Source organism: Vanellus vanellus (assembly GCF_965231255.1).
Source record: "Vanellus vanellus genome assembly, chromosome: 1".
NCBI classification, from domain to species: Eukaryota; Metazoa; Chordata; class Aves; order Charadriiformes; family Charadriidae; genus Vanellus; species Vanellus vanellus.
This window is the reverse complement of record NC_138905.1, coordinates 89,869,771-89,894,286: the sequence shown is the minus strand read 5'-3', so window position 1 is coordinate 89,894,286 and position 24,516 is coordinate 89,869,771. Positions and strand designations below refer to the sequence as shown.

Genomic DNA, 24,516 nt, shown 5'->3' with positions numbered 1-24,516 from the left:
CTAGTCAATGCAAAAATATTCCAGGACAGTTCCTCTTTCTCTCCTCCCCACCCCCCACCCCCCACAGCAGAGGATTTCTGAGAAAAGGCTCTTAACTTCAGGGGAAACAAACAAACAGACCCCACTCTCATCAGTTTTCAAACACCCATGGCATTCATCACAGCAGCCCAACTGTTTTCATGTTAGAAATCTTACAAGTTACACAGTTTATGAAACATCTGAGGAATATTCTATATCCGAAGTCAGAGGGAAACAGCTGGACTGCAAAAAATGCACAAGACAAGCTATAAATGACATAACTCAAATAGTGCACGTTTATTCTGAACGGTATTTCTAAAGAGTTTGAGAAAAACAAAAACATGCTCCTGATGTACAACAAGGGCAATGATACAGATTAAAAATGGACCATCTTATTGTAAAGAATTTGCTCCCCCTGCAACTTAACTGGTAACATTGAGAATGCATCTGTAAACTGCATACAGCATACCTTTGACTAAATCTTAACTCAAGAGACCAGGGGTGGTCTTAGCCCAATTAATCAGGAAGCAGTTGCAGATTCAAAAGAAACATCCAAGTCAGCAAACACTTTACAAAACACAGACTTTGTGCATAGCAGCTGACCCTGGATTACAACATGGGGGAGAGTAAAACAATTTGGAGGATCAAATTTTTACTAGACACAGGGCACCATCAAGAATTAACAAAATATCACATAAGTTTGTTTCAATTGTAACAGTATGTCATATTTAGTTGGCAGGTTTAACCATTAGCTGCATCATGTAAACTCAGCCAGTTTCTGTATACACAAAATAAAATCTCTCCCTCCCCCTCCCAAAAATGAGGGATACCTCTCCTGGATGATTCTTCTTCCCCTGTACCATGGTTTCCTCTAGTAGGAGTCTTTTTGTAGATAATACCTTCGGACTTCAACCGATGTATGACAAAAACAGTTGCAGAGATTCAGAAATAACTCACATATACACATCTTACACTGTAAAGTTGTTAGTTGCATACATTTTTCTTGCTAGATCTTCATCCAGAACAGGAAGTGCTGGTGTTTTTTTTTTTTTCCACTGAAACTCCCAACTTTGGAAAAAATTTAGTTGTTCATAAGCTGCTATTTTCAACCTAAAAGGAGGTCCTGTTGCAGCAACAACCAAAGTAACTGAAGTTCTCTGCAGTAAGCCCATACTCCACACAATTTCAGTGTCTCTGGGTAACAGCACTAAGATACAGCATTCTCCTCCCACACTCAACACAGCTGATATAATAAAGTACAACTGTTTGTCACTCAGAACTATTGACCTTCGCTCGCCTTTATACATGTACAGGGAACCCAGCTTTCTATGAGATTTAGATTAAACCTTGTGTTCAAGATTCAACAACCGTTTTCCAGGATTAATAGCCTGGGAAAAGGAGTCTTACATTTGTGGTTACTCTCTCTTCCACCTCCTACAAAACGTTTTATCAGAAGTTACAATGAGGCAGGTTTGCTGTGGAACAGGAGCTTTAAGATTTGTTTTCAGGGATACATTCATAGAATGATGGCAGCCCAAAGCAAAAAGAGACAGAAACAAAGGTTAATCCAAGTAAGTTCAGACATCAGACTCATACTTTTAAACCTGAAGGAAAACTGTCTGTGAAACACACCGATTTGTGGAAGCCTACAACAACAGCAAATCCTAAGAGTTCATATCCCCACACCCATCTACCCAACCCAAACACTTACCACTTAATTCTAGAAGAATGAAGAGCACTTTGCTTGGCACCAGAGGCAGCTATGGTCTGAGTTACAGCTGTGCTGCACAAACATCCTCAAATACAATACTATCTCACTCCCTCCACATACTTCTCTTGGTTTGGTCTACAGATGGCCAGAGAAACTATGTTGGCTTATGACAAGCTAATTGTGCTTCAATACGTCCCCTTCTAGAAAGATGCTGGAACTGCCAACATAACCAGTGTGAGCAGGTCCTAGCAGTACTAAAAATAAGCTTTTGTCAAAACTAGGCTGCCTCTGGCCAAGGAAACCGTTTGCATCTTTCTAGCCAGAGTCTGCCACCAAGTGTTGCAAACACAGGTGCTCAGGCCATGCAGAGGGGCTTCTGTTGTTACAGATCTGCCCATTCCCAAGACTCGATTAGTGCAAACCCAGCAAATAGAGTAGCCGGTTTCCAGCATAGGTCTGTCAAGATGCACTCCGACAAACACCACACACCTCTGGGAAAGAAGGAGTAATCTGGAGCAGCATGTATAGTCACCCGTTGGGTATCAAAGACCACATAATGTGCAATGAGGCATGTCATCCCTTGCCTCACCACAACTCCCATCTTGAAATCCTTGGTTCCCAAGTCACCCTCAAATGGCTGGACAGCACCTACTAACCAGATGTATGCTGCAATGCACACTATAGGTTGGAGGCTTTCAAAGCAGATGAAGTCAAGATGCAGATTTAAACTAAAAAAAAACAAACAGGAAAGGAAGGCAGTTCAATATCTACTTGGGGGATGGGGCAGGTTGGTGTTGTCTCAGCTCAGTGCACTTTCGCAGGTGCTTGGAGAAGACTCCAAGCTCAAGTTGGTATTTGTATTGGCATACATAAAATCGCTGGCAACAGTGCATAGAAAGGAGCACTGATATTCAGGCAAACAAAGCATGAAAGGATGCAAAGCAGAGCTTAGTAGAGTTTACTGTAGCTTTGAGGTTACAGTACTAGGAAGAAGCTAGTCAGCCTGTTTTCCGAACACATAAAATGCTCTCATATATGCTGCTTTCTCTGGTGCTCCATGAACACCCTCTCACGAGAGAACTGCATTATTACCACTGAACAGGGAAAGAGGAAAAGAATCTTCAAAGGAGCAAACCGTTCAGTTCTTCACCACCTCCTCCCAAAGGAGGGCATAAACACAGCAAGCCAAGCCAATCCCAAGCAAATCCAGGAGACCCCTGCAAAGCTATGTGATTAGGGTCAGATTTGTGTTTGCCTTCTCAGCCTTGCTGCCTGGTTTCCTCAACCCTTGCCTCATCTCAGATTTGTCACCACAGATTTAGTAGTTGTAACAAATTTATCTGGAGATGGGTGCTTGCCTTATGTGATCAAAGCTGGTAAAGTGGTCACAGTCACTTTCCCCATCCCAATGACATAGATAAAACTAACTGTCAATGAGCCCTACAGCATTTCACCCATTTTTAAAGCAAGGGTCTTGCCTCAGGATTCATATTTTTACAAGGTTACTCTTGCCAACACCAGATCTAGCTCTTACTCTGGCCAGAAGTCTGCTGGGAGTTGGGTAAATGAAAATAAGAAAAAACAAAGACCACTCTAAACCCTCCTCTCAGTCAGTTAAGAAGTGTAGCACCAGCTTGGGTGAGGAGTATTAAAAAAAAAAGCATTCAAAAAAATCAGCCCAGGCAGAGCGAAAAGGTATGGTAAAGTAGCCCACCCTTCTCAGCAAAAGATGGAGGAAAAAGCCATACTTAAAAATATTGGGAAGAACTAAACATACTTTTTTGAGGCGGGGGGAATTAAGAGGAAGAGTGGGAAGTACTGAAGTAACATTCAAAGGCTGGGGGGGGGGGAAGTAAAGTACCCTGTAGGTTATATAAAACACAATAATGTAGGAGTCAAAGGATAAGATATTGCTTTTCCTTTTTCCCCCCCATTGGATTTACATTCTGCTTACTGAAAGAGATAATTCTGAAGGAAACTTGTCATCAGGATAACCTGCTCAAGCCCTCCACACCTCAAACTTAAGAGATCTGCACGCTTTTTCCCACCCCCCCCCCCCAAAAAAAAAAAAAAAGAAGAACCCGCCAAAAAACCCCAAACCGAAAAAGACCAAAACGGAGAGCTCAAAAAAAAAAACCCCAAAACCAAAACACCAACCCCAAACATGATTGGAAAAATCCTTGGAAGAAGCATTACATTTTGTTGGAGAGAGGTCAAGAAAAAAAAATTAAGAGGATGAAGGGGTGGAGTTAAAAAAAAAAAAAAAAAAAAAAATCAAGAGGCCTCTCTTTCCTTATTTGGCGACAAGCAAGTGCAAGAAAGTGTTCATTGGGGTTTTGTTCAGTTGTCGGTCTTTTGCACATCTGCGTTCTGGCCAAGACAAGGGGCTTTGAGGTTTTTCTGCAACACATGAGCATCTGCGGGCTCTATCCTCTTGTAGTAGTTTTTCTTCGTCTCAATGATCTCAAAGCCAAACTTTCTGTAGAAGTCAATTGCGGACTCGTTGCTGATCTGGACATGCCTGGGACACAAAGGAGAATAGAGAGACAGGTATCAGAACTTTCTGCAGTACAGTATACCTCCACACTCAGAATGGTCAAAGACAAGATAAGAAAATGAGCTATCTAGATAGAGTCAGGAACAATGGTGTAAATTCAGGACTGGAAATTTTGGTCTTACCAAATCAGTCCTGAGCTAACACACAGATCTTGGACGGCCTGTGGCAATCATTCTGAGAAATGGCAAATGTTTCCCCTCAGGAAATCTCTTTTAAGGAACACAAATAGCAGAGAGACTCTGAATCATTACTAGCTCAGTAATTTCTATTTTTCTAAATCTAGAAGCGTCAGATATTTTGTGGAAATATATCATAAAGTTTCACCGTAGAGCCAATTTTAACTTCCTCTAGTGATGCTTCTTAGGTGACCAAAACAGTTGTCTGAATGATGATCCCTACACAGTGCAATGCAAAACTGGCAATTGTGTTTGACAGGATTTTAACTCCTTGCTCACTGTTAACTACCCCTCTCATAAAAAAAACAACCAACTATGGCAGCACAAAGAAGCCCTATGGACTTACAAAGTCCTTTCCCCTTTAATCTATCTCCCCCAGAGTTTTACAGATCTTGCTAGCATATTTCAAGAGTTAAGGCCTCCAAAACAAACAGCCATAGGTTCTTCATTCTAAGCAAGTAGGACATTTATTTGCACAAGTTCTATCAAAAAAAAAAAGAGATGTTTGGCTCAGCAAAAGGCATTCATTAAATACTCCCAAAATTCAGTGGGCACTGCACAAGCTCATGAATCACTTTGTCATGACAACATGCTGCATAACCATAGAACCAAAGCAACTCTGGAAGCAACAGCAGAACAAAACAAAAGATCTTAGTGTTAAGCCCAATAAACACCAAATAGCTAAAAGAAAGCTTCGTAATAATGACAAATTTAGCCACTGATATCAAATTGGTGCTAAGCTACATAATATGTTCAGATAGAAGATGCACAAGCAACGGACACAGTAATAAAATCAATAGGCCACTAAAAGAACTTTGTTATGCCCAGCTCTGGGGGCTATTTATCATCATCCCAGAAACCTACTCTGGGAAGGACGGATTACGAAGGATTTATTTTTTGCACTAAAAACGGCACGCAGTTCCTTCACTGTGCACACAGTGCAAAAGCATAAAAGCCTGTGCCAACTAGCGGGCATTTGAGAGACTTCATTACCATTCTTCTGAGGCAGGAGAGGAGGAATACAAGCCAAAAGTAGCTTTACTCAAACTCCTCTTTAAAACACCTGTTCCTCTTATAGAGGTGGCACAAAGCTACAACAGTAGAGGTCTTAGAAGACTGCATCTCCTTGGCAGAGGTGGACTAAGCTTGAGGAGAAAGTCACTCCATTTATAGTGATATCAGTGTGCAAAACACTTCTCACTAAGCATCTTCAACAGTCCTGGCAAGGGTTCAGGGTGCAGTACTTGGGCAGCGTTAAGTTCGTCCAAGCCGTACCTGCTGTGGGACTCTCCCTAGCAGTGCCCCATGCTTGTACTGGTATAAGCAAGCAGCGATGGGTAAGGAAGAAGCTGGCTCAGAGAAGCAATCTGGCCGAAAACTGCATCAGCTCACTTGGTATCCACACAGACAGCAATGCACAGGAAGAAGCAGAAGTGTGCAGCCAGCAGCAAAGGGGACGCGAAGCTTTTTCATCTATGGATTTCAGGCTCTGTTTCCATGGGCATCTAATAGGATGGCAGTGCTCTTTTAGGCAGCCCTGTCCTCTACCCCCACTGCGTGTTCTCATGTCTGCATCATGCCAAGTGCTTATGTAGACATGCAGCTGTCTACCTCCCCCCCCCTAAAAAAACATGCTAAAACCAAAAACAACACCCAAAACCAAAACCAGTTTCCCCAGCTGGGTCAGGTCACTGACCTAGTTTACTGTGTTGCTGCACAAACAGCTGACCTGGCACTGCACAAGAATGGGAATAAGCAGTTTGGCCTTACTACTGAATGGGAACCTAGAGTGCTTGCAAGCACCTCTGATCTGATGTTCTAACTTACACAGTACTGTCATAAAAGACTGAGAGCAAATGCATCAAAACTGCATGCAAGTTTTGCACTATTTTCCATTCTGAGGATGACACTGTACAGTAAAAAAATTAAAAAAGATTTTTTTTAATCATACAGTGTAATTCTGCTATAGAACATCATGTTCTAACTAAGTTACTTTCAAATTTGCAGAAGCCTTTCTAAAGAAAGCTACCTTTTGGTTTTCTCAGCATCACACAGCAAGCCCAAAGTATGACCCCTAGCTTTCTTGCTAGTACTTACAAGATGTCCCATGATCCCACTGAAATACATACTAAAAATGCTCTTGAAACTCCCTCCCTTTGCTCCAAAAATGCATGAGTGTAGCTCATTTACTTACAGATAGATGTTGTCAAAAGTGCCATCTTTTTCACAGATGTTTAAGACATGATTCAACATTTTAGTTCCTGCCGAAAGGTAAAGAGATACTTAAGAAAACCAGAAGTGCACCATCGAGTCTGTACTTAGCCAAGGGCTTTCTTGAGGAGAGGCAGGTTAACTGTAGGTACACTAAAATGACAGAGCTTGAGAGAACTAGGAAAGGCAAATAAAACATGATGTATAAGTATTTCACTATCTTTCTGACTGCTCACAAGTTTTAATTCATTGTTTCTTTGGAGAAAAATAACAGCCCAGAAGTGTATGTATAAAGCAGCTTATTTAAATACTAGCTTCAAGGTCTAAAGCCCACTTCAAAATATGGTCAAAACAATGTATAAAGCAGCGAGAACACCGGTTGTGGTTTTCTAATACAGGCCTAGTGAAGTAATTTAAAATAAAGTTATCTTTTCATTCCAGTTTGTCAAAGCAAACAGATTACGGAAAGGTCTTGCTTAATCTGGTCTATGGATTTGCAACATGGAGAAAAGAACTAATTGCAGTATAGACAAACCAGGTACTACCCCTGAGGAGCAATACTCAGTAAAGATTAAAAAACAAAAAACAAAAACCACAAAATGAAAAAAAAAAAAAGCTTCATTCAGAAGAGTGAAGAGACAAACCAATCAAGGAATGTTGTGTTCTGCTTATACATGACTTGCATACTGGCTGCATACCTCTGACAAATTATTTCATATCTCTGTGCATCAATTTTCACATCTGTAGAAGCAGAGTATTTACATCACAGTATGTAACATGATTAAGCCTAAAATAATCTGAAATCCTGAATTAGAAAATTCTATGGAAAGTCCATTTCTGAAAGGCAGGAAGAAAAGAGCACATCACAAATCATACTCTTTCCCCAAAGTCCCTCCCCCAAAGAAATCAGTGGTCTCAAAGTACACTATCTCGGTTAAAAATCTGAAACAGCATTTAGAAGGCTGCACAGCAATCTGGTTTCTTTGATAACTCAGACACAAAAGAAAATCCTCCTTACCTATTCCTAGCCTTCGGTATGGTGCCAGGCATCCAAGTGTCATGATGTACAGCCTCTTCTGGTTCTGGGAGTGATCCACCCTACAGCACACTGCTCCCACTGCAATATCATTGAAATAGGCTGCCAGGGAGGGAAACAAAGTGTTATCAGTCACAAGTCTCAAACTGTACATACAGCTTCTTCATTTACACCCTATATCTTCCTTCTTTCCCTCTTGCTAATTCTCCCACCCAGACAAAAATATCATATATACATTGTGGCTTAACACTTGGAGTAAAGTTACCAATGGTGCTCTGACACAGTGGTTGGTTTATTATAGTTTAAACCAACTAGCAATGACATCAGGAGGTAAGCTGGCAGCATGCATCTCTCGAGTTTTCCGCTGTAACAGAAAACATCCCTATTCCCAGTAAAATGGAATCTATTTCGAACACAAACTCTCTGAGGTTGGGACTGAGGCTTTTATGAGGTTCCCAAACAGTTATTTTTCCATTATATAAAACAACAAAATAGAAGGATCTGCTATTTAAAACCATAATGGATAGCAATGATGAGCATTTCTGCCACCATAGCACACAATTACTGGCAAGAACATTTGTACCTAATTTGGCTAGTTCGCCAACCTCCAGTACATCCTTGTAGAACTTGTCATTGTAGCTGACAGGAAAAATGACCTGGTTTAGCCTCTTCAGCTGCTTAATGTTGTGTGGCGTCACATCTCCCAGCTCGATCCGGCTACTGGAACAAATCAAAACATGCTTAACATCTGATACACTGCAAAATTTCTAATAATCAGTTTAATACATACCTGAACTGCAATATTCAACCCATACAATCAAGTTTTCTGTTGGTGACTGATTTAACTCCCAAACCCAATTTCAGTCAGTACTATACAGTCAGAAGTTTCTTAGGTCACGTTTAACACTGACATACCATAGTATGAGAGGTTTTATTGGGCAGAGGACAGGAGAACACTAATCTCTGTAGGAGTATTAGCTTTAATTTTATCCCATTAATTTCCTCACTGATCATCAAGATCACAGGGGGAAAAAAACAGCCTAAAACCAACAAACCAACAAAGGAAAGATGGGAGGGACAGAAGGCTAGAATAGAGACCAAGAAAATTAAAACCTTATCCGTGCTTCAAACACAGCCTTAATTTTACCGCTTACCAATATAAAGCTTATGCTTAGACAAAGACTAAGTCATGACTAGACATCTGTCTGTTAAAAGCAACAATACTGTGTGCAGCAAACTCCTATCAAGCCTGTTAATAGGCAAGTGTGCCACTGTCAAGGTGATATATGCATCTATTACGATCATCACTGAAGTAATTCTTCCTCTTGACTGACAGCAGAATCACAACCTTAAAATACCAGTACTGCACTGAATTATACTGAGAAGAAACAGACCAAGCTTCTCCCTTTTCTAAGACTAAATTCCTGACAGAAACACTATATATACAGGAGCAAATTAAAAAAAAAAAAAAGAAAAAATAAAAATTAGTTAACTAGTTGTTCGTATTCCCCAAGCCAATTTCTTGAGTGCAGGCAGACAGTTTTAAAATGGACTATAAGAATGAAAAATAAAAGAAAGATAATTAAAATCTTTTCCTAAATGATCACCACAATATGTAGGCAGGCACAAAGCCAATGCATGTCGAGTTAGAAACACACACAATTCTAGGTTCATCTCAGCCTTGTTCTACTGAATACATACAGGCAACTAGATTGTTTTCTGCTCAAACATTTGTAAAGACACTATTTGCCTTTTTAAAAAAAGTCCGATTCCTTTTTCAAAAAGGCAGTTTTCAAAGATCCTTTTACATCAGGCTTTAAAGTTCATTCTAGTAATATGCAGTAGCTGCTTTCCATCTCCAATGCCTCTTGTGCCTAGGCAGCTTGTTTTTTCAGATAGGTTGATGCCTAGGATGCGACAGCACAGAGAAGATAATAACCAACAACTTTTTTCTTCAAGAACTGTAACAAGTAATGCAGAGTATAATCTGTCTCTGCTTTATTAACTGACTCTGCTTTATTAACTGACTTTTATTATACAAACACCCTTAATCGATCAGTATTCAAATATCACATCAGTTTTAGTTGTTCCTGCCAATGATGGGTGATAAATATACAATGCTTTCTAGGCATTGTACTGCAGCCTGCAAAACTATCAGAAAAAGCTACAGGAATGGAGCCTTTAATGTTTACTTCAAGAAGTGTAACTTACCCTCACACCCACTTTCTCCTTTTCTTTTACAGCAAATAATACAGTCTCAGTTCTGCAAAAGTATCAAGGATTACCATTGCCCACTCTCTGGTATGACACAGATCAGACAATCTCCCTAGTGAGCCTTACAGAAGCTAAACAATTTGTAAGTAGAGCCTACCTTCTTTAGAGAACCATCTAGCATTAACTAATGGACTATTGATGATTTCGTAATTCTCCATCAGATTAATATGTTCCAATTAATTGCTCACACTACTTAGAATTAATGGATGACATTTACATATTGAACTTTGCTGACTCCAAAGTCTAATATTTTGTTACACATTTGCCAAAGAGATTAAAAAGCTCTCTGGTGTTAATCTTCCCATGCCAGTATAGGGGCTTGCAAATTGTTCCAGGCAACTTTTCATCTTCCCCCCTACCACACTGAACATGTTGATCTTTCACGCCTCCCCCGCCACTGCAAGAGCAATTGCTAAGCCATGAGTCCTTGTAGTTTGCCCTGAGCTCTGCCCAATTATACAGCAATCTCTTGAGAGACATCTCACTAGAACTGGACAGTACGTTCTCGAACAGTGATCTCAAGAATGACAGAAGAAGCAACAGTCTCCATATTCTTGCATCTCATCCATGTCAAGATACCCAGGCATGCTACAAGCAACAGCAGTTGGATGTATTTCTAAAGTTTCTAGCTATAAACCACTATATTGTGCTGAAATAGTCTGTAGTGTCTCTTTTCTGTGACTCCTACTGCCACCAGCCCTTTGTTTCACAGCCTTTTCCATCTTCTATATTATTTCTGCTCTCAACAGAAAGATTCCTTTCTTCATGTATCACCACTTTGCAAGCCCCTTTCGTAATTACATTCCAACATAAAGTTAAGTACTAAGCTAGTAAGGATGATCTCCTCACATCATAGAAGTACTCCCATTGTAAAAAAGCATGCTATCAAAGTTACTAGACAGTGGGGTAACTGTAATACTTGTTTTATGCCCATCTTAGCACAGCTGTTCAGCCTAGCTTGGCAGGGCTTCTTCAAGCACACAGAAGGCAAGTTGTGCCCTTTTCTAATCCCAGCCAGCAGTGCTGCTACCTTATCCTCACAAAGGGTAGAAATAAAACCATGGCAGGCAGGTTCCCAAGTATATTTGTGTCTGGAAGAGAATTTTGCTGGAGTAGAAGACCTCAATAATCTCATACTAGGAGTGAAGACTCAGCAACCTGTTTTGCTGCAGTCTGCATCAGAGTGGAAACCAAAGGCAGCAGGTCTCCACTGACCAGTTAGATCAGATTAGCTGCACAGTAAGAGGTCATTAAGGGAAGAGAAAAACCACACTCAGTCCCTTGAAAGCCTAGACCTCTTGTCCAAAAGATTTTATAGTATATTCACTTTGGTGATACTTTTTTTGTATCAGTAAATCCAAGCTTCAGTAGATCAGTAGGTCAGTACTGGGACCCGTACTGTTCAACATCTTTGTCAGAGACATGGGCAGTGGGGTCAAGTGCACCCTCAGCAAGTTTGCTGATGATACCAAGCTCTTAGGTGAAGCAGACACGCTGGAGAGGAGGGATGCCATCCAGAGGGACTTGAACAGGCTGGAGAGGTGGGCCCAAGCCAACATCATGAAGTTCAACAAGGCCAAGTGCAAGGTCCTACGTTTGGGTCAGGGCAACCCCAAGCACAAATACAGGCTCAGCGGGGAAAGGCTGGAGAGCAGTCCTGATGAGAAGGACCTCGGTGTGCTGATTGACAAGAAGCTCAACATGAGCCAGCAATGTGTGATTGCAGCCCAGAAGGCCAACCATATTCTGGGCTGCATGAGAAGTGTGGCCAGCAGGTCAAAGGAGGTGATTCTGCCCCTCTGCTCCACTCTCGTGAGATCCCACCTGGAGTACTGCATCCAGCTCTGGAGTCCCCAACATTAGAAGGACATGGACTTGCTGGAACGTGTCCAGAGGAGGGCCATGAGGATGATCCGAGGGCTGGAGCACCTCTCCTATGAGGAGAGGCTGAAAGAGTTGGGGCTGTTCAGCCTGGAGAAGAGAAGGCTCTGGGGAGATCTTATTGCGGCCTTCCAGTACCTAAAGGGGGCCTACAGGAGAGCTGGGGAAGGACTTTTCACAAGGGCATGTAGCGATAGGAAGAGGGGGAATGGCTTTAAACTGGAAGAGGGCAGGTTTAGATTAAACATTAGGAAAAAATTTTTCACTTTGAGGGTGGTAAGGCACTGGAACAGGTTGCCCAGAGAGGCTGTTGAGGCTGTTGAGGCCCCATCCCTGGAGGTGTTCAAGACCAGGCTGGATGTGGCTGTGGGCAACCTGGTCTAGTGGGAGGTGTCCCTGCCTATGGAACTCAATGATTGTCAAGGTCCCTTCCAACCTAAACCATTCTATGATTCTATGGTCAGTAACATTAGCATGAACTCTGATGATGAATTGATAGCAAAGTTTCTCTAGAGCAAGTCTCTCTTTATACTTGAGCAAAAAAAGTCTCTGACAGACTATTATCGGGTAGTGTGCTTTCCAATATTATTTTTAAACTAATTAGTTACTAATGAAGTAAGAAATAAGGCATTGGAAGACAGTCACTATGGAATATTTCTGATGGCAGTGTAACAGGACAAAGATATATTGTCAGGGGCAGCCAGGACAAGATGGCTGAGAAAGGGACCACGGCCAGAAGATGGGACCTTCACCAAGGTTTCAGACAGGGAATAAATAAGTAACGTAACTGCAGATGCAGAGTCTAAGGCTGCTCATAGCTGCTGAGCCAAGACATCACCTCTGAGGCTGGCATCAGGCCAGAAAAACAAGTTCCAGTAGTAGGTGGCTAAAAGGTGCTGTTGACAGATTTCCTCAAGCCCTTAGGCTCCCTCCCTCTATCTCTCACCACTTGCCACATTCATTGCTGCCTCCTGCCATCTCCTTCTGCCTGCCTCCTGTGCTCTGTCACTAGCTGTTTCCTCATTGCTCAGGAGTTGCAACAGGGCCAGTAATTTATCAGGGAGGATAATATGAAAAAAGTTTGAGAAACACTGCAGGAAGCATAAATCAATATGCTAAATATGTCTGTTTAAATAGTATGTACTCAAAGCATAAATTACTTTGATGTACAGCACTAGCTGATTAAATCAGCACCACATCTATCACATACAAAAGCATTTAATAAGTAAACTAAGTGAGGACATGGAAAGGAAGACCCACATCATGAGAGTTCATCACTTTGCCTGAGGACAGCATGGCAAAAGGGCCACTAGGGCCCCAAGTAAAAACACAGGAAAGCTGGCACTGCTGCTGAAAGCAGCAGTCTTGCTGTCCCCGAGCCACTGATTTCCATCCTCTTGCTGGCACAAACATTTGTGCAACAATGTGGTGAACCAACCCCAATTAAAATTTACCTAGCCAAAAAAAAGAAAAGTTTAGTCAGTCCCCTGATTGGGTTCACCACACAAGTCTTGTGCCAGCATAAAGAGAAAAAACAACTGCCAGGGGCAGAACCCATCAGTTCTTCAGCAGAAGCGCCAGCCTACCCCAGTTTAATCTGGAACTACTGTGCAAGAGGAGCACAGAGATCATTGAGCATCTACACAATTTTGTAGAGCTACACCTTTTAATTTACTGAACAACATGCACTTTGAACCTAAGGACTTAAACCTACCCCAGCCTCAGCAAGATAAAGCACCTGCAACAAAGAACACAAAATGGTCACTCCTTTCTTTTCATTGGAATAATGGAAATAGCTTTGTTTTTTTTTTTTTTCTTCTGTTTCTTAGTTTTTTAATAACTATTTACAAGTGGACTTGCTTCTTCAAGTTACCTCTCATCAGCTAAATCAGTAGCATAAGTTTACTATATCAGCTAAGGTCTGATTAGACCAGTCCTGTGCATTTCAACTCAGTATAGGATGTATGACAAGTTCTTATCCTCTGCTGTTGCAAAGAAAAAAAATAATCATGACCTCAAATCAGGATATGAGAGAACATAAAGACATGTAAAGAACCTGAAGCATCCTGAAGGGACATGCCCTTCCTTAACAGATTATTTTATTCTGTTACTCCAATAATATCCCTAAGAAGATATACAGTTATTACTGGCATCCTACATCTCAAATAGCACTCCACAGACCACACAACAGTCAACTGTATTCATCTTAGGTGTCAAAGCTTCTGGACTAAGTCAGCCACCCCATCCCAAGCACCTGTTTTTATTATGAAAGAATGAGGGACTTGGCTCATCATGTCAGACCTCTTATTACTACAGTGCTCTACAAACCCATTACCCTTTCCTAGATGGAATACCAGCCCTCTGAAGCCACTTCAACATCTTCCATTGCAAGGCTGTTCCTAAGCTACCATTATTCTCATAACTAAACTTTCTTCTGATTGCCAGTCTAAATGTACTCAAGTTCTACCTGTATGCTGTGTCTCATTGCTCATTAGCTTCAGCCGTTGAAGGGTACCAACATACCCTATCCCACATGCCTTTTCAGAGAGCTACCATGACCTCTTTATACTTTCCTCCTTGTAACTAAAGCCAAGCTCCTGGCCTCCTCCTTGAAGACTGGCTCTTAATTCCTACTATTGTCATACTAGCTCTTCTTTCCATTCCTTCAGATTTAAGTTAATTTTCCTTAAACACGGCTAACCAAAACAGCTTGCAGCACCCCAAATGCTTACTGTTGCCTTGTACAGTGGCAGTAAGTTTTTCCTATCTCTACCAGAAGCATTTCCCTGACGTATCCTAGGACTATGTTTGCACTTCTCCCAACTGCAACATACCGTGATTGGGTTATTGAAGAAAAAACACACAGAGACTTTACTAGTGAAGGGAACTGGTTTCTGGTGCGTAAGGTTGCTGTTCATTAAAAGCGTACAGCAACACTGCCCAGCAACGTAAGAGCAGAAATGAAAAGTGATCCACAAAATCCCAGTGGAAGTGGGACTTTAGTGAGGTGACATGCAGCAGTTACCGAAACTGAATGCATGCCCAGAACATCAGCATCAGTGCTCATGCTCTTGCATGCCAGTGCCCCCCTAGACCCTTCAAGCACTTACTAGAAAAAAGCTTGCACTTTTCGTAGGACCAAATGCAATCCAATTGGTCCTACTGCAGCTGCATTCCTCTATCTGCAGCCTACTTACTATATGGCTGTGGTTTGAACACTATTTTTCTTATAACGTCTTAAACTCAGACTGGAAATAACACAGGCTAAACGAAATATTAGCATTTGCTTATGCTAAGGCTGCCTTTTGCCTCTCGATGTATACCGAAGGAGAACTGCCGTATAGAATGATAGCTCAAGATGAAGCCAATTTCCAGAGTTACGGTTCAAAACGCAACACAAATTCAGTCCCAGGGGATAGCAAGTGTTGAAGGCTAGCTTAGAATCAACACCAGGGAGAAAAAGGGGGAATTCCAAGTTTCTTAATGCTGTAAGAATCTCAGTCTCATTCAACTTTAAATAGTGCAAGTCTCTCCCCAGAGGGATGTACCTGACTGAAACAGATCTCAGTGTAACTGATAGCTTGGCTCAGGCTTATTGAAGGCATCTGGCATACTAAATTTAGCAGAACTGTATCTGCAACTCGCAAAACTTACTGAGGTATCATCAAACAGTCAGGAGAGGGAGCACAGGGGAGAAAAGGGCCCTAACAAATTAGAGGACTTCAGAGAAGGTTTGTCACCCGCTAAGCGGCCAACTAGCTTTATTGCTTCTATTTTGGCTTCCAAGTCAAAGTAGGAGTCTAGACAGGATAATCCACTCATAAAACAAAACCAAACCAGAGCTATGAAAGCTATAGACCTGAAGGGTGTGGCTTTGCTTAGATTCAATTCCAAAGCTAAAAGGCCTCTCTAGTGTTTTTAGTGTTTTGGGGTTGTTTTGTTTGTTTTATTTTTCTTTTTTTTTTCTGTAAAACAGATGAGCTATCTTTCTAGGCACACAAGTTAGTCTAGTCCTTGTGGGCAGACCGATATGTTTTCAATTATCTAGAAGATCTGTGGGCTGTAAATCTACTCTGCTTCACTTGTCAGAAAATAAGAAGAATAAATACAAGCTTAGCATGCAAAAAGTCTTACCAATTTGCTTCTGAGCCCCCCTGATCTTCTTTAGCCCCACTTAACTACTGAAAACATGTATTTTCATGACACCTGATACTCTGCTGGAAGATAGCCCCAGGGTGTGTGCTGGATTGTAGAAGGGCAGTGATGTACAGCAATTTTAGAATCAGAACTAACAGAAGACTGCACTCAAGACTCACAATTCAAATGGGTCTCAGTGTGAACAGGTTTCACTGGCATGTGTCATAAATCTCCAAGACATACTTCAGACCCTCCTCGCCTCTCTCCTTTATAACAAAAAAATACACAGTGCGTTACAGTCAAGGTTTCTTCATTGTATTTGGATAATTCACTCTGTTTCAACCTAGAAAACCTAACCATTGTACAAAAGACTGGCCGGTCTTCACATGCAAGAAGCAAAGTTACACTATAATAGCCTCACAGTTTTCACAGATGAAACCTGTTCTTCGAGAGTTGTACTATACTAGACCTCAAATCTAGACTCAACTATGATCACAAAAAAAAAAAAAAGGAAAAAAGAAAAAAAGACAACCCTAAAGCTAAAGTAAGTAGCAGTACAATCACGAAGCATCTCAGCTGTCTGATTACGTGAGGGCAAGTGGGAGACAGCGAGGTCATTTCAACAAGTGTCAAATAAAAATAAACTTTCCCAAGAAAATTAAAAGCTATCTTACTCTGCAGCTGGATACAAAGAACAGGAATCATCATGCTCAGCTGAGAGGATTTTCAAATTCCAAAATATCAGAAACAAATGTAGTGGGCCTAGAACAGAAAAGCAGCCACACATACATCACTTAGTACCCTGTAACACTTTGCTGCTTCAGAGCACCTCACGAGGCACAGGCTTTGATATTATATCTGCCTATCCCAGCTGCATCAAAGTCAGGTGAAAGAGGAAACAACTTGCCTGCAATCGTACAGCAGATAAAGAGCTGCCAGAAATCCTAACTCTTCATTGCTGGTCTAACCACTTTTCCTTATTAGTCAACTAAGCCCACATGAACATTCAGATTTTGAACTATGATGGCAAAGCAGAAGTACTTTGCCAGTTTGAAACAACTTAGCTCAAAATTAGTTTTGTGTCTCCATTACCGATACCCTGGGACATCTTACAAGTTATTGTCCCTTTCCATACTCTCAGTGTCCCTGGATATAACAATTATAACACTTACTTGCCTCCCAGGAGATCATGAACCTTCGCTAAATAATGTTCATGAAGTACCTGATGATCCTCAGGTAAGATCAGAAGCTTACCTTCAAATTCAAAATAGAAGTGATGGTGGGTTCACGAAGTGCCTTATTTACATAAATCTATAGAGCTCAAAGGCACTCCTTGTACTTGTATTAGGTAACAAACTATAGAATTGACGTATCAGGAGAATGGCATTGTCTGCTTCACACAAACTATTTCTATAAGTCACTGAAACACCTTTCTTTACAAATGCTTGTGTCTGTTAGATTAGCAAAGAAAAAGTGGCAGGTTATTATAAGTCTCCTGCCTATACTTCAGATTTCAGTCCCAGTGTTGGTGTTTTTTTTGAGGTGTTCAAATCATGCATTATATAAAGAACACACCGTGAAAAATTAACAGAACATGCTATCAGTTTTATGCGCCCACTGACACATACTTCTACGGCAACAATCATTGCAAGCACCTAACATATCACAAAAAGCTATTTTTGCCGCCTTTCCTTTTCCCAGTTTTGAATAAGAATGATTTTTTTTTTTTCAAATGAAAATCCATGCTAAAGAGCTACTTACTAAAAAACAAACAAATCTCCTTTAATTGCAATTATCAACCTAATCCTTGATCTTTACCCGCAAGAAATTCCAAGTGCCATGTAGAGAAAACTTTCACAAGTTTTAAACTGCTGCCCTAGGTCTCACCCCATACTCTCAAGAGAAGATAAATACAATGGTCAGATGGTGGAAATGGGAAATTTTCTCAGGGATCGAGATTCTAGTCTGCTAAGGGCCCAAAATCACATAGAGTCTGGAAAAGAATGAGGATAGGGAAGAGGAAGGCCAAGTGAGCTCACGAAGCACTTCATGCATCAAGATCTTACCATGCAGCATGTTATTTTCAATCCATTAAAAAAAAAAAATACTCTGCCTCCAGGAAAATTCAAATACCTTAATCTTAGTCACCTAGTGACAGTGTTCTGGGAGTGGTTTTGGCTCTATTTTCTATAAAGCCTCATTTCATTTCCTTCCCATAATGAATTAATTCAATATGCTTTGACACAAATACACAGTTACCCCATTTCAATGCCGTGCTTCTCCACTCACAGGTCTTCAAGATTCTCCAAATAACCAGCGATTCTTCTACACATAGACTGCTTCTCTCTTCCGCTCCCACCTGTTTCTTTACCTCAAATCTCCCTCCTGACAAACTTTTGTTCATTTAAAACTCCCACATAGGTCATTTCTTCCCTTCCCCTCTTTCAGCAGGGAACAGAAAGTAATCCTGACATTGCCTGTCTCACTTGGAGCAGAAGGGATGCAAGGAGGTACTGCACTTCTCTCTTATCAATTCCCAAACAAATATAAAGATCCAACTTCTCCTGTCCTTTCTTCCTCCTCTGGGTAAAAATATCTAGCGCCTTCTCAGATTATTGGTCTGAACACTTCTAATCCTTGCCAAATGGGCAAGCTCTTCAAGTTCTGAATCATTTCCACTTGGATAAAAGTATTTTTCTGGCTCAACCATCACCCATTATTCCCCATTTTAGAAGAGATTTTATGCGGCAAATGAGGATGCATCATTTCTCCTGTCCTCAGGAGATGGCAGCAAAGTCTGTGGTATTTGGTGATTAACTAAAGATAATACATTTTTCACAGAAGAAATGTCCCAACCTAGCAAGCCAATCTATATACTAACAAGCTACATATACATGTAAAAAGAACTTAATGGTCAAACACCACTCCAAAGCCAAGGCTGGGTTCTAAAGTGCTTCAATAAAAAGGCTACAATCCCTGTGCTACCCTCCTATCCTCCCTGCCTCATGGAATGTCTTAATCTGGTTATGGAATTAAACTCAAAGTGCTAAGAGTTATAAGTTAAGTTAAAGTACATATAATAAACTGCACTGAGTTTTTAGAAACTTAATTTAGAAGATATTAAGCTATTTGTAAGCACGCATAGGCAAGGTCTAAATTTACCATCCATGGGATTAACTGCAGAAAGAATAACTCACGCTTTGACATTTCTAGGTTCAGAAAAATCCTAAAACCAAACAATAATTTTCAAGCTCAATTACCTTTTTTCCTGCCTCCAGTGCATATGACAATTCAGCAGTTTTCTCATAAACTTGGAACTTCCTCCCATATACGTTAAGCTTAGCACTGTGCCTTGCAAATGGAAACAAATCAACAGTTCTGCACGAACTCTGTAATACTAACTCAGAAAAGCAGGGAAAAAAACCTTCCCTGTTCTCGTGAGAAACACACACAACTTCAGGACCTTGACGGGTTTACTTCGTGAATCCAGGCAAAACAAGCAGAGATATCAGAGCTTACCCATAACTACTCACCGTACTTTAAATACACTATTGTTATTTTTCTGTTATGCTCAGTATTCCCCAGCTGTGATGTCTCTTCCACAAAGGCAGCTAGAATAGCACTAGCCTGCAAAGCCTCTCAGTTATGAAGTTCTCTGTGGCAACAGCTACCTTTTGTGTAGCATCTAGTCTGAAGGGCTCTTCCACAGCAAGTCAGGACCCTTGGAAACTACAAAGTGTAAGACTTAACTGCAACACATAAAAGTTTAGAGGCAGTCTCCTAGAAGTTTCTTACAGAAAAGCAGTGCACGTTACTTTCTAAGACAGCGGTATAACACACAGCACTCTGCTCCCTATTTCAATCAGTTTTTCGTCATGTGGCTACATGTATGCTGCCACATGACAATCCCACAGGGGGTTCCCATCAAAACTGGAGAGGGTTTTGGTCAACATGACAAAATAACACATATGCACAGGAGCACAGGCACTGGGACCTGCTTGTAACATGCACTACATGCTCTATAAAGGAGCTGGAGCTGACGTTCCCAGTCACATAGCAGATACAAGCATACAATGGAGCACGTGTCCTGCATTACACCCCTTGTGTAATGTGGTTTTTAGGTAAGGGCAGCAGGGAAAGGATGGATGACTTATTCTCACAGGCTTCATCTGAACTGAAAGATGTCAGGAAAGCACCCTTATTGTAAGGCATTGAAAGGCCACAGGCAGCAAACAGCAAATGCTCAAGAATCAATGAAATGGTTAATGGTTGGACGAGATGATCTTTAAGGTCCCTTCCAACCTAGAGGATTCGATGATGTTCTGTTTTCTTTCCTTAAAACTAGTAGCATAACAACTGTAGAGAAAACGCAAAACCACTGAGAAACAAGTGAATCAACGCTGCAAAAACAGTAAAATGCAAGGAGTATTATTTACATCTGCTCTACAAAACCAGGCAAATTACTAAAGACAGCAGAACCCGAGTCCCTCCCACTGGTATTTTTCCTCATGCAAATCCAGTTCTAAAATAGATTTTCAAATTCCAGAACTAACAATAACAACATTTAGCAATACAATAAATGAAAAAAGAAATGAATCTCTAGAGAATCATTAAGTTCACTGACAGAACAGTGAATTACCTCAGTTTTTCAACTCGCGTTTAAAAAGGGGGGAACATAACAAGTCTCTAAACTATTAAAATAATTCAGAAGAGATGGATAGAGTGAACATAAAGCCAAGTATCACAAAAGCAGGTGGGAGGTAATAGTAATTACCAGTTCAGAAGCTGGTGTTTAACTCATCAAATAACAGAAAACCCACAAAATTTTAAGCGTCTCAGAAAGCAAAAAAATCTTCCACTATCTCTGAAACGAAAGGTCCTCTGTAAAACAATCTCAAACCTAATCTCAAACACCTTGATGACAGATACTGCAACCCCATATGAATTATTAACAGACTGCTATGTGTTATTTTGAATTCAGACAGCTAAGAGGGCTGCAAGCAACACAGGTTGACTACACAATCTCTTTTAGATCTGATATTTCAAAACATCAGTGAACTTGCCAGTTTCTTTTTTAAGTCTTTTTCTGCCAAAGCAGACTGTTCATAATTACAGCTGATGTTATGGGTCTTAGTGCTCCCAAAATTTTCTCTGCACTTTGCGGTGTGCGTTACTATGCAACTCATACACTCCCAGAAAGAGTTCTCAGATGGAGTTGGTTTGTTCAAAAGAACTGATTCACAATTTTGGATTTAATACTGAGGACAGATCAGATCCTTTCAAACACCACACTAGTTTCTTTATGTTGGAAGTTGAAGCTTTAGATCTATGTTTGGACCTATCTTCTGACAGTACTTGTTTTTTAGGGATCCCCTTCCAATCTTCATAGCTTGACCAACAATTTGATTTTGTTCCAGAGAACACCTATGTAATTTAATATATTCCTTCTCAAGTCTTTGTCTAGTCCTTTGGTTATCTCATTGTATTTAAATTGGGGTATTTTTCAATTTAAGTTCTATCAGTGTATTTGCCTCAATCTGAATTTTTAGAGAACACCTGGATTCAATATGAAGATTTGTGATTCTGCACAAGAACTCGCTGCATGGTGGTAACAGTGTTTTGACAAGCCAGGAATATGCTGCTCTTCAAAGAGATGAAGGAGTACCAGAAAAGTGGAAATACGCAAGTCCAGAACCCAAAAGAATCAGTTCTGAAGTTGAATTAATGATAAAGCTGCCTGTACGTGTAGCTAAAGTAACAGAAATAAAGTTTGGTGCTCTGGAAGCAGAATAGGGTTGCGTGTTGGGTTTTTTGTCCCTCCATGGCTTTTTATTTAAAAAAAAAAAGAAGTTACCAAAAGTAAAAAGCTCCTTGAAATAAAAACTGAGCAGTGCAAGCAAAGCTAGGGCCCCTCGGGGAGCACTGCAGTATGGCAGATAGTTCTGGCTGTGACCTGCCAGGGGACCTCCATGGCTCTGACCTGACATGCTTGGGCCACTTTCCACCTCACGCATCCAGGCCCCAGTAACCCTGTCCCTCAACTTACGACTGACGCACAGCTAAAGCGGGGCTAAGCTGTGGAAAACAGGAGAATGGTCGACGGAGGATAAAAGGAAACCCAGTTTTGTCAGGAGTGCTGCTGAACAATGATCACGTCAACTGCCACCTCATCTTGGCTGATCAGCACTGCTGCTCTTCTTGCAAACTCTGTCATCCTCATTATAAGGTGACTAAGAGGCAGGGTGCCCTGTTTCATGTAGGGTGATGCAGACAAAAAAAGGATTGCCCGATATCCCAAACACACCTATTTCATGTCAGCGGAGAGTCAGTTTATTTGCAATCACCACAGAACCTCTTTCTACAGATACCTGCCAGCCCCTCATGATGTTTGAAGCTGCTTACGCGCTGTAAGAAATAGCTAAGTATCTGTTATCAAGCAGTCTTGTCGTGTGACCTCACCCCAATTGCTAATAAGCTAAACCTCTTAACCATTTCTTAGTAAAAGCTTAAGTGCTTCAGCTTCCATTCACCCTGCCTTAAGCTGCCAAACTGGAATAATAATACCCAGCATTGCATAACACCAGTTTCAAGGGGACTGGTTTAATACTCCTTTCAGAAACAGCTGTGGAAAACTTCCTTTGTGCGTATGAAGAAACTGAGGCACAGAGTGGAAGGATCAGGTTTTGTGGAACACAGGTGATGCTGAAATCGATAAACATTAAGGGGTTTAAACAACATTGGAAAGCCTGTCCCAAAGTGACCTGTGCAAGGTCAGGCAGGTCATCTGACACCAGAGCAGAACTGCAACTCTAAAGACCTCCAGTCTCCTGTCCAAACACGGCACCTCGCTGCCTCCATGGAGCAGGAAACCGAGTGATTCAGACAACCACATCTGAAATCTCTAGGTTTCCAAGAGCCACCGAGAAGCGAAGCCAGGCCCAAAGCAGCGTGCTACAGAAATCAGACACAAAACACAGCTCGTTTTCATCCATCCACGTTGCACGGCCTCCACGTAGGTAAACACTTAAAAGACTTAAGCCAACAGGAGTGCTGAAAGAATGTTACAGACAATAGCGCTGCAAAACCACTCGTCCGAGGCGAGCAGCTCTTGCGCACAGACCCAACGCGGCTTCTTCGCTATCGCCAGACAAGTACGACAGAGCAGCCAGCATCCCCCCCGCCGGCTGCCTTCACCCTTCGTGTTGCCGAGGGACAACGGCCCGCAAGCCGAAATCACTCCGGAGCGCCAAGAGCCGCTGCGTCCCGGAGCGCGGCTGAGCGCCAACAGAGTTTTCGCTCCGGCAGCGGAATAAACGCTATAGCGGGGTGGGGGAGCTCCCGCAGGGAGCTCTCGCTCCGCTGAGAGGGCACCACCGAGCAGCGCAGGGACCGCCGCTTCTCTCCCTCGAAAGGTGCTGCCCTGACCCCGGCCCCCCGCGGCGCGCGCCACCGCCCCGCTCCCAAAGGGCGGGAGAGATGCAACCACCCCCCCCCCCCCCCGCCCCCGCCCCAACCCTCCCCAGCCCTGAGGCGGCGACGGCGGCTGCCGGCGGCGGCACCGCTCGGCCCCCTCCGCCTCCCGCCGAGGCGCGGCGCCGCCCGCCCGCCGCGCCTGGGCCGCACCGCCTGGGCCCGCTCCGCTCCACTCCGCTCCCCGCGGCGGCCAGCGAGGCGGCACGACCGAGGCGGGCCCAGGCGGGCGCCGCCGCCCTGTCACGGCGGGGCCGGGCCGAGCCCCGCGGGGCGCGCTGGGCCCGCACTCACCCCTTCATGGTGCGGCCGCGGCCTGGCCGGCGGCAGCGGCGTCCGCGCTGGCTGCGTGCAGGGCCCGGCGGTGTGGCTCCGACCTCCCCCTCCTCGGCCCGGGCGGCGCGGGCGGCTCAGCCTCCTGCTCCCGCGCCCGCTCCACATGGGCCTCCGTCCCTCCGTCCGCCCGCCGCGCCGCCCCGCCCCCGTGACCCCTCACCTCACGCCGCGCGCGCCCCCGCCCGCCGACTCGCCGGCATGACCCCTCACCCTCCCCCCGCACCACCTTCCTTCCTTCCTTCCCGCCGCGCACGCGCCGCGCCCGCCTCTCGCCCGGGGAAGGGGGGGGGGGGGGGGGGGGGCGGTACGGCGCCGCGCGGCGTCCCCCGCGTGACCGGGGGAGGGGGGGTGAAGGGAGGGGCGACACGAGGGGAGGGGGGCGGTACGAGAGGAGGGAGGCGGCGCGCCTCGCCTGGCCTCGCCACGTGGTGCGGGGCGGCCAATCGTGCGCGCCTCTCGCGGGCTTCGCGCGGGCGGGGGCGAATAGCTCCGCCCGGAACTGGGCGCGGGGGAGGCCGGCTCGCGCGGGGGCTCTTCCGGCCTGGGCCGCGGCGCATGCGCCCGGGGCGCCGGCGTCAGCTGATCCAGCGCCGCTTCTGCCGCCGTTGCTGCCGCTGCCGGAGGGAGTGGGGCTTCGGGTCTGCCGGTGCCGGCTGCAGGTGAGGCGTCTCGCCCCCTCCCTCTGCCCTGCTCCTTCCGCCCGCTCCTC

At 43.3% G+C, this 24,516-nt stretch overlaps 1 protein-coding gene across 3 annotated transcripts; it reads right to left on the bottom strand.

Moving 5' to 3' along the window:
• Positions 1–287: 287 nt before the first annotated feature.
• NAA50 (N-alpha-acetyltransferase 50, NatE catalytic subunit) lies at positions 288–23,944 on the bottom strand. Of its 3 annotated transcripts, XR_014269241.1 has the most exons (6): positions 23,766–23,944; positions 8,293–8,429; positions 7,692–7,811; positions 6,657–6,723; positions 2,060–4,250; positions 288–2,015 (listed from the first exon to the last, which is right to left on the bottom strand). XR_014269241.1 is itself a non-coding variant. In XM_082483930.1 (5 exons), exons 1-5 carry the CDS (start codon positions 23,771–23,773, stop codon positions 4,070–4,072), a joined length of 513 nt encoding a protein of 170 aa, XP_082340056.1. In that variant the 5' UTR covers positions 23,774–23,944; the 3' UTR covers positions 288–4,069. The 3 variants fall into 3 exon arrangements, 2 of the variants coding, with proteins under 2 accessions (XP_082340056.1, XP_082340057.1); XM_082483930.1 differs by having other exon boundaries at positions 288–4,250; XM_082483931.1 differs by having other exon boundaries at positions 288–4,250; positions 8,293–8,426.
• Between the last annotated feature and the right edge of the window lie 572 nt (positions 23,945–24,516).